At 35.8% G+C, this 15495-nt stretch overlaps 1 protein-coding gene across 3 annotated transcripts in view; it reads left to right on the forward strand.

Annotated features, from left to right (window-relative positions):
* Positions 1-13237, forward strand: part of TCEA1 (transcription elongation factor A1) — a 41530-nt gene extending 28293 nt beyond the window's left edge. For all 3 annotated transcript variants that reach the window (XM_045075790.1, XM_045075791.1, XM_045075789.1), the window contains 3 exons: positions 2009-2155; positions 9838-9909; positions 11651-13237. In XM_045075790.1, coding sequence (XP_044931725.1) covers positions 2009-2155; positions 9838-9909; positions 11651-11659 — 228 coding nt within the window. In that variant the 3' untranslated portion in view covers positions 11660-13237. The remainder of the gene's footprint in view (positions 1-2008; positions 2156-9837; positions 9910-11650) is intronic.
* Positions 13238-15495: the final 2258 nt, after the last annotated feature.

The raw sequence follows: 15495 nt of genomic DNA on the forward strand, positions 1-15495 counted from the left end.
GGCTTGATCCCAGAACCCCGGGATTAAAACCTGAGTTGAAGGCAGCTGCCTAGGTGCCTTATGACCCTTTTCATCTATCCCTTTTTTTTCCTTTTCCCCTGAGTTGTATTCAAACGAATCCCAGACATTATATCTTTTTACCTTTATAAACCTAAGAGAGATACCTTTAAAAATATAATTTTCAAAAAAATTTTTTTTCTTACATAATTACATTGTCATCACTACATCCAACAAAACTAACAGCAATTCCTAATTTATATATTAATATTTTCCTGATTGTACATTTCTTTGTATCAGGATTCCAGTCTGCACATACCTTTAGTTGGGTCTCTAAAGATTTTGTATATATGTGTTTAAATCTCTTGCAGTCTCTTCTCCTGCCCCGACCCCCTTTTTCTTCATGACACTGACCTGTTGAAGAAACCAATTTACTTCTGTATTCCACAGTATGAATGACCTCCTCCTTATGATTTTTTAAAAATTAAGATTATTTATTTATTTATTTGACAGAGATCACAAGTAGGCAGAGGGGCAGGCAGAGAGAGAGAGAAGAGGAAGTAGGCTCCTCACTGAGTGGAGAGCCTGATGCAGGGCTCGATCCCAGGACCCTGGGATCATGACCTGAGCCGAAGGCAGAGGCTTTAACCCATTGAACCACCCAGGCACTCCCTTATGATGTTATTTATTTAACTTTTCTGTCCTCTCTATTTTCTGTGCACTGGAATCTAGTTCTCTAGGTTTGATAACATACAAATTCAACTGTTTTCCCCACATAATACTTTGGAATTGGTGCTTTTTACTTTGTTTTGCATCAGGAGACACATAATGTCTTGTTGTTCTACTGTTAGCATGTTGAGCTCAATTAGTGAGTTTGGATATTAACAGTCTGAATCCTCCATTGTAAAGTTCTCCTTTGACCTTTCATCTAATACATTCATCCACTGATTTCCTTACCTGAATTGGTTAAATTACCAGGAGTTATAAAATAGTGATTTCTAAAGTTCTATCGTCCTTTCACATATATTAGCTAGATTTCTTTGATAAAGAAGCATTTTCCATTGTAAACTCGGGCACTTGGTGACCTCTTGGTTTGGATATGAAAGGCAAGTAAATGTTGTCTGTTGTCTGAAACTCTTCCTTTAGTTAATAGTTACCAGAATGAGGAGTTGGTGCCCTAGTACCTGCCACTGGGGACTTTTCTTGCCATTTTTGTATGGTTGTGCTCTTCTTTTCCGGTATCATCATGGGCTTGTGACATTTTTATTTATTCAGTGGGGATTGGTTCTTTACAGAAATTTATTTTGATAGCTAAAGAAATTGCCCTATCTTTGGCTAACGGGAGCTCCTTCATATTAGCCTCTCATCCATATGACTCAACCACAAGTCTTTGGTAGCTTCCATTCTTCTCTGGCACAAAAGGATGACCCTGGCTTATCCTGTGCATTTCTTTTTTTTTTTTCCTAATAGAGTATGAGCAGGGGGCGGGGCAGAGGGAGAAGGAGAAGAAAATCCCAAGCCCAACTTCGCATTGAGCACAGTTTTTATGGGGTTGGATCTCACAACCCTGAGATCATGATCTGAGCCAAAACCAAGAGTTGGACGCTCAACTGACTGAGCCACTCGGGCGCCCCAAATCCCGTGCATTTCTTGGTTCAAAATGGGAACCAGATGCTTCTCCAAAGATCCCTCATTCCTTTTTGGGGAGAGCAATGTTACGGACAACAATCTGGGTATTAGAGGTGCTCATTGCTCTAGTATTACTTATTACATTGTTTATAAACCTTTAAGCAGTAATTAAATCTAATTTTCACATAGAAACTTAAAAGTATTTGATGAAATTTTAAAAGAAAGCAAACTCTGAGTTCTTGGAGGAAAAATAATTTTTCACCTTTAAAACTCTAAAAGTTGGTTTTTGTTCCATTTTTATTAAGCTAATAGAACATAAAAAACATTCAGGATATATATAGGAGTTGCCTATAACTGAGTGGTATTGCCATCTCTCTCACAGGAAATGGCTAGTGATGAACTCAAAGAGATGCGGAAAAATTTGACCAAAGAAGCCATCAGAGAGCATCAGATGGCCAAGACGGGTGGGACCCAGACTGACTTATTCACATGTGGCAAATGTAAAAAGAAGAATTGTACTTACACACAGGTTTGTGATTATTTATAGATTCTTATTTTCATGTAAGAATGCTTAAGGGCATTGTGCTAAGTCAAGTAAGTCAGAGGAAGACAAATACACACACACACACACACTTATTTATAGAATCTAAAAAGAAAAAAAATTGAAATACTCAGATACAGAGAACAAACCGGTGGTGGTTTTGGTGGTTGGAGAAGAAGGGTTGGGGGGTTGCATGAACTAAGTAAAGGGGATTAAGAGGTACAAACGTCCCAGTTATAAAATTTATAAGTCACAGGATGTAATATACGGTATGGAAAATATAGTCTGTAATGTAGTAACTTTGTTTAGTGACAGAGGGTAACTAAACATATAAAGATAATCATTTTATAATGTATAAAAATACCAAATCACTATGTTGTACACCTGAAACTAATATTGTATGTCAGTTATAATCCATTTAAAACTAAATAACATAAATAGAATGCTTGCAACTCCTGTTTCAAAACAAGTAGTAAAGATAATTACCAGTACTTTGATAATGCTTGCTTTCTTGCTCTCTTCTTTCTTTCTTTCTCCCTCCTTCTTTCTTTCTTTCTGTCTTTCATTTTATTTATTTATTTGACAGAGAGAGACAGCCAGAGAGGGAACACAGCAGGGGAGCAGCAGGCAGAGGGAAAAGCAGGTTCTCTGCTGAGCAGGGAGCCTGATGCAGGGCTTGATCCCAGAACTCTGGGATCATGACCTGAGCCAAAGGCAGACTCTTTTTTTTTTTTTTTTTTTAAGGTTTTTGTTTATTTATTTGACAGAGAGAGATCACAAGTAGGCAGAGAGGCAGGCAGAGAGAGAGGAGGAAGCAGGCTCTCCGCTGAGCAGAGAGCCCGATGTGGGGCTCGATCCCAGGACCCTGAGATCATGACCTGAGCCGAAGGCGGAGGCTTTAACCCACTGAGCCACCCAAGCGCCCCAAAGGCAGACTCTTAACAACTGAGCCACCCAACGCCCCTGATAATGCTTTTTTTAATACTAACACATTCCAGTTAATTGAAAATAAGTTGATATATTTATACTTGCATGGAAATTGTTACTGTGAAAGCTGTATCAGGTAAAATTTTATAAAAATCATTGTAGGATTTACTGAAATGGCCATATTCTTTCTCTAATAGTTGAGCAGTTGATTATTGGTTAGTATATAAACAGGTTATAATTCTTTTTATTAGGCAGGATCATATAATTTAGAAAAGTTCTTTACTCTTCCTCACTTGGAGCATGGGTACTTTCGCTTAGCTGCTTTCCAGATACTGATTGCCTTTCTGCAACGTATTGATGACTTTTCACATATGATGCAACTAACCTTCCTTTTTGTTCTTGGACAAAAAGATAGCTGAAAACAGCCACATAATGGTTGTTTTTGTTGTATATGTGTGTGTAAAACTGGTTTATCACTGTCATTAATTTCATTTGTCAAGGAGCTATTTTTATGCTGTGTCTGTAATTTACTAAACTCAAAATTTTCTCCTTAAAGAACAACTTATAGTTAATATTGTAAGGTAATGGATTTAGGGAATTGAATTTTCTTATTGATAGAAAATTAAGCAGTTAAGGAAGTAGTACTACTAAACTCTGTAAGTTGTAGAAAGGAACCTTTACTTTTTTTTTTTTTTAAAGATTTTATTTATTTATTTGACAGAGAGAGATCACAAGCAGACAGAGGCAGGCAGAGAGAGAGAGAGGGAAGCAGGCTCCCTGCTGAGTAGAGAGCCCACTGTGGGCCTTGATCCCAGGACCCTGAGATCATGACCTGAGCCGAAGGCAGTGGCTTAACCCACTGAGCCACCCAGGCACCCTTTTTTTTTTTTTTTAGAAGGTGTTACTCTCAAGATTAAAAATTCAAAAGGTACAAAAAATTGTGAGTGGAAAGTTCCCCTCCCACTTTTGCCTGCAACAACTTGGTCCCACCTCCCTGGAGATGAACTAGGTTACTAGTTTGTTTTGTGGCTTCCTATGTGTTTTATGCATACACATGCAAATATGTATGTATTTTTTGTTTTCCCTTTTTTAATATTTATTTTTTATAATTTTTAGTAATCTCTGTACCTAGCGTGGGGTTTACATTCCCAACCCTGAGATCAAGAATTGCATGCTCTTCTGACAAACCCAGCCAAACACCCCATGTTTCCCCATTTCCTAAACACATGTGGTAGCACATTATATATAAACTGCCTCTTTTAGTTTTTAAAGGTACATAACACCCATTTTCAGATATGCTCTATTTAACCAATCCAAAGTCCTTTCTACCTTTTTTGGAGTCTTTCATTTAATCATAGTTATAGATCTGATATTTCATTATTTTTTTTTGTGGAACTATTACTACTGATAGTCATTAAAATATATTAAAATATGAAAGTAGCTTCAGAAATTTCTGAGTTTGGGGATACCTGGGTGGCTCAGTTGGTTAAGCAACTGCGTTTAGCTCTGGTCATGATTCCATTGAGAGCTCCACATCAGGCTCCCTGCTTGGCTGGGGGGTGGGGCCTGCTTCTCCCTGTTGCTCAGCCACTCCCACTGCTTGTGCTCTCCTGCTCTCATTCTGTCAAATAAATAAAAATCTTAAAAAAAAAAAAATTCTGAGTTTGGATTGCTCGGTTTTCTTTTGATTAGGCAGAAACATCTCGGCAGTAAAAATTCTGTCCTGAAAATGCTACATAGCAGGAAGTATTAAGTATAAATAGAAAGGTATTTAAAGCCAAAGCTTCTTTGAAACATTGGAAGTCAGGGTGTCTGGGTGGCTTAGTTGGTTGAGCGCCCAACTCTTGATTTTGGTTCTTGTCATGATCTCAGGGTCCTGGGATTGAGCCCCATGTCGGGCTTGTGCTCAGTGTGGAGTCTGCTTGAGGTTCTCTCTCTGTCTCCATCTACCACCCTCCCCTTGCACATGTTCTCTCTCTCTCTAAATAAATAGATAAAATCTTTTAAAAAACCCATATGAAGAAGTAATATATTTATATAATCAGCTATAATAAAAAATGTTTCTTTTAATATAAAGAACCTGGTACTAAAGATGAGGTATGATTTTCTTAGTATCAGTTCCTTCAATAGATAGAAAACTTGCAACGTTGGCAAAATAAGTGATATAATAGACATAAGTTTGACTCTTGGTTAACATGTACCTATCAGGAGATCAACATTTTTCCAAGAGAGAATAAAGTTCCTCCTATCTGTGTACTTTTAGGGCCCTAGTTAGCAAGTATCTAGATATAAATACATGAGAATATTTCAGAAGGATTTTTCAAATGATTTTTATCTGAAGGCCTTAGCCTGAATGGTATTCTTTTAAGAGTGCCTTTTCTTTATCTTCCTTTGGGCCTTTGAGTTAAAAATCATGTTGATAGTTGACAAGTATGGTGTGCTTCTCATCTTCAAGGTGGAAATATACTGGATTTCATCATCCAATACTAAATTTATTCTTTTTTTTTTTTTTAAAGATTTTATTTATTTATTTGTCAGAGACAGAGGGAGAGAGCGAGTGAGCACAGGCAGACAGAGGCAGGCAGAGGCAGAGGGAGAAGCAGGCTCCCTGCCGAGCAAGGATCCCGATGCGGGACTCGATCCCAGGACCGTGGGATCATGACCTGAGCCGAAGGCAGCTGCTTAACCAACTGAGCCACCCAGGCGTCCCCCAATACTAAATTTAAATTGACCTTATTCAGAATGCAATATTGTTGGTGTTCAGGTTCTTGCCTTCACCCAACTTCTTCATCTCTCCCATAATTTAAACCTTAAGAATAACTTACAACTTTAATATATATAATGCATTGTCAGCTTCATTCCAGAATGTACAGTTGAAAGAAAACCTCCTGTTTGGGGGACCTTGTTTTCAGTAGTTCTCAGTGGAGAACTTCAGAAGTCTATTATGGTTGATAAAGTTTTAAAAAATCATATTAGCTTATTTATTATTATTTTTTCCTGAGTTCTCTTTTGTTTCAAAAATTTTAGTTGTGGCAAAATACACATAACCTAAAATTTACCACCTTAACCATTTTTAAATATATAGTTGAGTAGTAATACAAGTAATACATTATAGTAATACAGGTAATGTATTTATGGCAAATACATTTGCCACAAATTAATGTGGCAATCTCCAGGACTCTTTTTCTCTTGCAAGACTGAAACGCGATACCCATTAAACAGTAACTGTACATTTCCCTAGCTCCTGGCAACCACCAGTATCTGAATTTGACAACTGTACTTAGTCAGAGGGATATATGGAACCACATAACAGTATTTGCCCTTTTTTGTCCCTGGCTTAATTCTGATACCTGATCTATTCTAAGATAGCAATTAGAAGCACAAAGAAATGTGTACAGATCAGCATCACTAATCATCAGGGAAATGTAAATGAAAACTATGTAGTGTTCACAAATAATCCATATTACAGCATATATCAGAATTTCCTTTTTAAGGCTGAATTATCACTGTATGTATATATTACATTTTGTTTATCCATTTATCTGTTGATGGACACTTCTACATTTTGGGCTTTTTTTTTTTTTAATATTTTATTTATTTACTTGAGAGAGAGACAGAGAGAGCATGAACGAGGAGAAGGTCAGAGAGAGAAGCAGACTCCCCATGGAGCTGGGAGTCCGATGCGGGACTCAATCCCGGCACTCCAGGATCATGACCTGAGCCGAAGGCAGTCGTCCAACCAACTGAGCCACCCAGGCGTCCCTACATTTTGGGCTTTTACGAACACTGCTGCTTTGAACTTTTCAAACTTATTCAAATACCTCTTTGAGACCCTGCTTTCCATTCTTTTGGGTATTTTCTCAGGAGTGGGACTTCTTATTCCTATAAGCTTTTTTTTTTTTTTTTTTTTTTTTTTAAATAGAGGGATGGTGGGGAGATACAGAGGGAAAGTGGGGGAGAGAATCTTAAGCGGGCTCCATGCCCAGGTTGCACAACCCAAGCCAGCATCGAGTTAGACGCTTAACCCACTGAGCCACTGAGGCATCCCTATATTAGCTGTTTTAAGGCATTAAAGTACCTCTTTATAGAAAAATTGGAAAATGAAGAAAAATATGAACAAAAAATTTAAATCACCCGTTAATCTGCATTTAGAAGGAATAGTGGTTGGTATATTGGTGCCTACAGTATTTTGTGAAGTTTTTCTAATCTAGTTGTAGCTAAATCCTATTAACCATTTTTTAAAAAGATTTTATTTATTACAGAGAGCATGAGCAGTGAGGAGAGGCAGAGAGGAAGAAACAGATTCTCTGCTGAGCAGGGAGCCTGGCATTGGGCTTGATCCCAAGACCCCGGGATCGTGACCTAAGCTGAAGGCAGATGCTTAACCAACTGAGCCACCTAGGCACCCCTTTAAACCATTTTATGTATAGTTGACCCTTGAACATCATGGGCTTGAAGTGCAGAAGTCCACTTAACATACAAATTTTTTTCAATATATTTATGTCCATTACTGTAAATATATTTTCCTTATGATTTTCTTAAAATCTTTTCTGTAGCTTGATTTAAGAATTCAGTATGTAGTAGATATGACATACAAAATATGTATTAATCAACCAGTTTGTGTTGTTGGTAAGGCTTGTAGTTAACAGTAGACTATTAGCAGTTGTGTTTTGGGAGAGTTAGTTGTGGATGTTCAACTGTGTGAGGAGTTGGTGCCCTTCGCCTCCACATTGTTCAAGGCAGAACTGTACTTCTTTTCACTTAACTACCATAATAATGTAAGGATTTTCCTTTAACTATTAAAAAAAAACCCCAAACTCAAACCCTTTGTAAACATCTTAATAGCTGTATAATATTCCATCAGATGGGTATGCTCTTACTTCATTATTTCCCTGTTGAATATTTAAGTTGTTTCCAGTGTTCCTACTGTAAAATTACACCTCAAACATCCCTGTACACACATAGCCCACCCCCAGCTTTATGAGGAATAATTGACATATAATTGAATGTTTTTAAAGTGTACAGTGGGATGGATATGATATACATATACATTGTGGAATGATTTCCAAGATCAAGATAGTTAACATCTCCATTACCGTACATAGCTAACTCTTTTTGTGTGTGTGTGGTGAGCTTCCTTAAGATCTACTCTTAACTATCGTCACTATGCTGTATATTAGATCCTCAGAAATTATTCTCCTTTACTTGAAAGTTTATATCCTTTGACCTTCATCTCTCCATTTCCCCCTTCTCCCAGCCCCTGCAACTACTATGTGTTCTCTATTCCTATGAAATCTGCATTCATTCATTTTTACGATGCCATGTATAAGTGATACCATACACTATTTGTCATCCTTTGGCATATTTTATTTAGCATGCCTTCCAGGTCCATCCATGTTGTCTCAAGTGGTAGGATTTTCTTCTTCTTCTTCTTTTTTTTTAAAGATTTTATTTATTTAACAGAGAGAGAAATCACAAGTAGATAGAGAGGCAGGCAGAGAGAGAGAGAGGAGGAAGCAGGCTCCCTACAGAGCAGAGAGCCAGATGCGGGGCTCGATCCCAGGACCCTGGGATCATGACCTGAGCCGAAGGCAGAGGCTTTAACCTACTGAGCCACCCAGGCGCCCCAGGATTTTCTTCTTTTTTGTGGCTGAATAACCTTTCTTTATCCATTCTTGAGCTGAAAGACATTTAGATTGTTTTCATATCGTGGCTATTGTGAGTAATGCAGTGAACGTGAGTGTGTAGATAACTCTCTGAGGTATTGATTTCATTTTCTTCAGATGTATTTGTGGAATGGGATTGCTGGGTCATAAGATAGTTAATTTTTTTTTTTTTTTACTTTTTATGCTCGCTCTGCCTTTTTTTTTTTTTTTTTTAAGTCTACACTCCAATGTGGGGCTATGACCCCAAGATCAAGAGTTTCATGATCAAGAGTTTTCATGACCCCAAGATCAAGAGTTCTGAGCCAGCGTGTGGTAGTATAATTTTTAATTTTTTGAGGATCTGCTGGCCTGTTTTTTACAATGGATAGGCCAGTTTATATTCATGTCAACAGTGTATAGGAGTTCCCTTTTCTCTACATCCTCAGCAGTTTTTGTTATTTCTTGCCTTTTTCATAGTAGCCATTCTAACAGGTGTGAGATGAAAATTCCTTGTGGTTTTCATTTGCCTTTCTCTAATGATTAGTGATATTGATCTGTACTTTGTGATCAGATACTTAGCTGTCTTTGTGTTTCCAGTTACCATCTTACAATAGATTAGATGTCAGGTTCCTAGGTCAGAGAGAATGGATATTTGAGGCTCTTACTTTGTTGCTGCCTAACTTTTAGAAAGATTGTGACAGTTTATATTTTTCAGAATGAAATACTCATAATTTTTACATCTCTGCTAATTTATAAGAGAAGATTGATGTATCTTTTAATTAACATTTTTGTGCTTCTTAGTGATGATGAAATTTTAAAATATTTATTAGCCATTTATAAAAAGTATGTGTGACTTTAGAAGGTTTTCCCACTTATCTGGGATAAATTAGACATGAAAAGACAAACAATGACTTAGAAAAATAAAGTTTTGAAATATGTGTCCTTTTGACATTATTTAGCTTATTTGAACTTGTTTCAGGCTCATTTTATTGTGGTACTGTTGTGATTACTGTATCTCTTAATGTAGAATGTTCTTATTTAGGTCAGACTTTTTATAGTATTTTAAAAAATAATATTTTTCATTTGATTTTACTGTAGGTACAAACTCGTAGTGCTGATGAACCGATGACAACATTTGTTGTCTGCAATGAATGTGGAAATCGATGGAAGGTATATGACACTTTCTTATATTTTATCCATTTATAATAGAATTTTTCACATCTTTTCATAAGACTACCTAGGTATCTAAATACATACATCTTCTCATGCTATCTAGTACTATTGAAGTCCATGACAAAAACCATTTGTAAAGGAATGTACTATATTGTACTGTCTTAGAAATTAAGAATGTTAATTTAATTTTTCTATCTTCATATGGTTTTGGTGTGGGAGTAACAGGATTGAATCTTAGCTGCACTTACTGTATCATAGTCCTGTATACACTTATACTCATTTAATTGCTTTGACTCTTGTACTTCTGGAAACTCTGTCTTCAGAGATTTTGGGTATTACTTGTCTTCATAGATTTTGATTCTGGAAAGATTACTTTGTTGAAATCCAACAGGATGGTTTTAGTGTTTATTTTAGGAATTAATAGATGAGCACTTTCATGGTTTGGTAGGCTTTTCACTGAGACTTCATATAGCCTATGTACTTTTGAATGAGCCCCACACAGGCAAGTGTGTGTTATTTAAATGATCCCTTTTTGAGTGATTTTTGTGAGCCACAGAAATATAATTTAAACTTGGGAGAAGAATCACTTCTGAGACCATTTTTATTGTTAATGGAGATGCGAGTGCTAAGGATATGTATTTGGGCAGACTCATGTGGTAGGGATATAGTATATAGTCTTTGGAGCCAAACAGGTTTTGAACTCTGCTTCTTATCATTAGTGAACTATAATTTTCTCACATATTAAATGTAAATAATATCTATATCATAGGCTGTAGTGAAGAGTACAGATACTATATTTAAAAAGTGCTAATTGTATTTCAAAAATGGTTGCATTTATTGGTTTTGTAGCTTGTGTGATTCTTCTTTTTTTTTAAGCTATACTTAGCTTTAGCCCTTTAATGCTCTTGAATTATTTAGCCCTTTTGAATTATTCACCTAAGTTAAAACATTTTTTGAAAGTCAGAAATGAATTAAAAGCTAGGCAATGGGGGAATATCCTCCATAAATATGGTATAGGTTTGGCCCTAGATATTATTTTAGAGGTTGAAACCAGTACTCATTTTATTATATACAAAGATGTAGTTCTGAGCTGGGAAGGTTACTGGTATTGAGAGTGTTTGGTATTGAGAGTGTTGTCATGATTTGAAATAGTGTCTCCCATCCTGAGTAGTTTTTTACATTGGTTAAAGAGAGGGACATTTTTAAAAAATTATTTTTAGTTCTGTAGAGCAAGTCTGGCTTTTCTAGATAGCTCTTAGATTTATTTTGCATAATGGATGATAGTGATGATGATGATTTCTATTATTATGGGGCATATTGCAGTTGGTTTTGAATACAGGCAGTTTGCAGCAGAATTTTGACATAGTACTTCTTGGATTTAAGAAAGGTCAATTTAATGTAGCAAGCTAATGCCCAAGGATGGCTTACTTTAGAAGTTCAAGATTGGAATTAAGTTTTTTTTTTTAATTTTTTTTTTAACCTAAAAACATTAAGAAGAGGGGTACTTGATAAAAAAAAAATTGATAGTATTTCTTCAGTTATATATTCCTACTGATTATAAATTGGAAAAGACAAACATGTAGGTAGGTGTCTGTTCATGTCTGAGAAGTACATCTTTTTAAAAAATGCCTCTTTTTTATCAGTATAAGGTATATAGTATGTTAAATGGGGGGTGGGGTACACCCCATTGTCTGTATTTAAAGATCTCATGAAATACTTTTTTTTTTTTTTTTGACAGTTCTGTTGAGTTGGAAGAAATGGCAAAATGTCTGGACCATTAAAAAATGGATTTTGTAATTAGCTTTAAAACTAGGCCAAGCATCTAGTTTACGTGCAAATCAGATTTTTAAAGTAACATACATCCCTTTGGTTAGTCTTGGTTTTTGCCATAGCATTCCTTCCTTAAATGCCTTCTGTAGTTTCAGATCAGTAGGGAGACCACATAATAATTGTATAGTTTCTGTTTCAAAACATTTTTTTTTCATTTTTATAGTAAGTTGATATTAAACTCTTAACAGTTAAACTTCTGGCAATTTATTTTTACTTTTTTTTCTTTTGAAAGGAAAATGAACCTTAACTTTTTAAAAGTCCAAACACACAAAGTAGGAATACTCTTCTTCTCAGTTAATACATAAAAATGGAAATTACATTTTTCCCCCATATTGGCACATACATGCAAATAGTAAAGGAGGAGAAAAGGTAATATAAGTTTATCAGATGTGGTGTATATTCAGGTAATACTTGACCAGCTTATCTAAATTGTACATAATATTTGAACATATAATATTATGTTCACAAGTCTGGGATAATTAGATATTATTTTGCATTTGTAACTAACTGTGATAATCATTTCTTGTACATGTTTATGACTTTTTCTTACTAGATTTTACTTTTGGAAACATGACTTGACTTTGTTGAAATCAGTTTGGTTTTGTTGTTTATTTACCTGTTTGACTTTGTAGTTGTACTTTAGTTTTGCAGAACACTCTTGTAGTTTGGTAGGTTTTTCATAAATCCCAGCATAGGCAAAGAATGAAAGCTTCTGACCATTTTTCCCCTCATAGGAAGACAAACTTGGAAGGAAATATTAGCATTTTAGTACAGTATAGTTACTATAAACAGATATGACTTGATTTTTGATTTGGAAATCTTTACTGACCAAGGATTAAGTTTAAGGACTATATAGATCGTTAGAGCTGTGGTCTTTCCATATGGAGGTTGATAGAAAATATTTTTGTCCTGAGTTGAATTTGGTCTTTTTCTGTTATACCATGAATGAGGTTGTTCAACAAACCAAATATATGGGCTATAATGCAGTTGGTTTTACAGTACAGATCTTATACTTAAAATTTATTTTTTACATGTGTACCATTTGTTTTGTTAGGAATAAGAAAAAATGATTTCCTTAGGGAATGTTCCTTAGGGTATACTTGTTCTAGCATATCTTAAAGGCCATTTTTACAAAGGCCACATTTTATCATGCTAAATCTGTATTCTATCATACTCCTATAGGAAGACTTCAGTACATGCTTTGCACTCCCCTTTGCTCCCTTTTCCCATTTTTTTAAAATGCAAATCAATTTGATGTAATACAGAAAGCAACATTAAAGGTTCATGTTAGGACCACATATATGAGCATTGGCCCACTGGTACCATCCTATCTCTACTTTGTTATTTCACAGATTAACTTTATCACTTAAAAAAAAAAGTGCATTTTTGGAAGAATGAGTTTTGGAAGAATAAAACTAAAATAGTCACACTTTTAAATTAAGTGATCCATTTTTAAATTTGTAATTCAATAAAGTTTCTTGTTATTAAACATGTATCACTTTTTGTCATTTTATTTAGATATTGACAGCTGCTCTACCTTATGTTTCAAAGGTTTCCCCCCACAACTACTAAGATGGTTATTTATTTATTTTAGAGAGAGAGTGTGGGCATCTGGGTGTGCAGGGAGGGCTGTGAGGGGGTAGAGAGAGAGAGAAAATCCCAAGCAGCCTCCATGCTGAGTGCAGAGCCCAAAGTAGGGCTCAATCCTGTGACTGAGATCATGACCTGAGCTGAAAACAGGAGTCAGATACTTAACTGAGCCACCCAAGTGTCCCAACTACTAACGTGTTTTTAGAGGATAGTTTTAGTTAGGTGATGCCTTCCTAGTTTTAAGTAGAGACTAATACTGAGCAGTAGTGCAGAGAACATGTTTTTCCCTTCTCTTTTCCTGGACTCCTGGTGAGGGAGAGGAGTGGTTCTCAGTAGAGCATCAAGCATATCCCGTGTGTGCACATACACAATATGAGACCACATAGTCTTAGTAGAGAAAAATACTAGCCAGTTGTAAAGTACTGGGAAGTAAAAGTAACTGTGTAAAATGAACATACAGAAGAATTAAATGAGACATAGGCAGTGAGAATTAATGAAGGACCATCCTAGGAAAGCAGAAAATAACCATTTTGGTTTTCTAGCTCAGAGGTGATGAGCATTGGTTTACAACTTTTGGGAAGACATGGCAAAAGTGACGAAATACTTATATAAAGATTTATTTATTAGAGAGAATGAGTTGGAGAAGGAACAGAGGGAGAGAATCCTTAAATAGATTCCCCACTGAGTTCAGAGCCCTACTTGGGGCTTGATCCCACGACCCGTGAGATTGTGACCTGAGCTGAAACTAAGAGTCAGACAGTTAACTGACTGAGCCACCCAGGGACCCTTGAAATATTTATATATACCCAAACATTGAAATTTGTATATAACAAATGGAGAATAATTTTATTAAAAAGATACTGAAAGAAATAACATATACTTTGAATTTTTATAGGTACACAGTGATTGTTCTTAGAGGTCAAAGTGTAATTCAGCGATTGGAATTGAATTTACTTCTCAAAATAAAAACTGTAATTAGAATGTTATGGTATAAAGAATTTTAATCTGTAATTGCGCTTCTTCCTCCAGCTCTGCGCGTGCGCGCGCACACACACACACACACACACACACACACTTCTGCTATAGAAAATTAGCCATTTAAGAAGAGTTGAATATCCCACTGGGAAATGTGATGTGAATAGTCACTGACATAAAAACCACATATTTTAGTCAGTTTCCAAAATACGAAAAGTACCAGGATTGAAGATGATGCTTTATAGTAAATAGAACAGTTACTGATTGACAAGTTCCTAGGTAATAATGGAAGAATTATGTTGCAGAAAGGTTAACTGAAGTCAGTCAAAAGTAATAAAAGATGTGTATGGGAAGTCATGTGGCTTTACTAGATAACCAATAGCTGTTAATAAAGATGGAGTCAGTAAGTTTTTATGAGAAACTTGTTAACTGCTGTATCTTTAACACCTAGAAGTATACTTGTCACATAGTAGATGCTCAGGAAGTAGTTTTTCCTGGTTATCTTTGTGTTTGTGCATTACATTTATTCTTGACCATACAGGAGCTGAGATGTGAGGAGTATCCCATGTGTTGAGGACCTGTAGAAGTAGGATAAATAGCTACTGGTTGTCAATGTTTTAGACTCCCAGCCTTAAAGGAAGAAATGTAATGAATCCAGAGTCTTGGGAGATCTCTTTTGGTACTTGAATTCTGCAAAGTGATGTAACAGTTTTTATTATATTAATTGAAAAAAGTTTTTTTTCTTTTTTCAAGTGGACCTGGGTACTCCTATACTTGTTTACCCAACTAGTGGATAGAAAATGAAAGCACAGAGGACTACCTCAAATGACTTATTCTGATTCCTCTCTCTGGGTGCTATAAAAAGATAGTTAATTATTATTTTTTCCCCTTAATGCATGCATGACATTATAGCAACAACATTTCATATATGACCTGCCATATGACCAGCTCAAAACACTTAAAACACTCAAAACACCTCAGGATTTTTTAAACCCTTAAATATGGTTTACAGTATATATCCAAATTATTTTTATAATAATGCCAATTGAAAGTATTGCTGATGTAAAATAAAAAAGCACAAACCATAAAAGCAGTGGAATGGAATGGCTTAGCTTTGCCTTTTGTCTTTTTGGCAGTAGTTCCTAGACATCTTGTCTGATTGATTTTGGGGATGCCTTCTCACTTCTG

This window comes from Mustela putorius, unplaced genomic scaffold, assembly GCF_011764305.1.
Source record: "Mustela putorius furo isolate JIRA1106 unplaced genomic scaffold, ASM1176430v1.1 tig00000151_pilon_pilon_pilon, whole genome shotgun sequence".
NCBI lineage: Eukaryota > Metazoa > Chordata > Mammalia > Carnivora > Mustelidae > Mustela > Mustela putorius.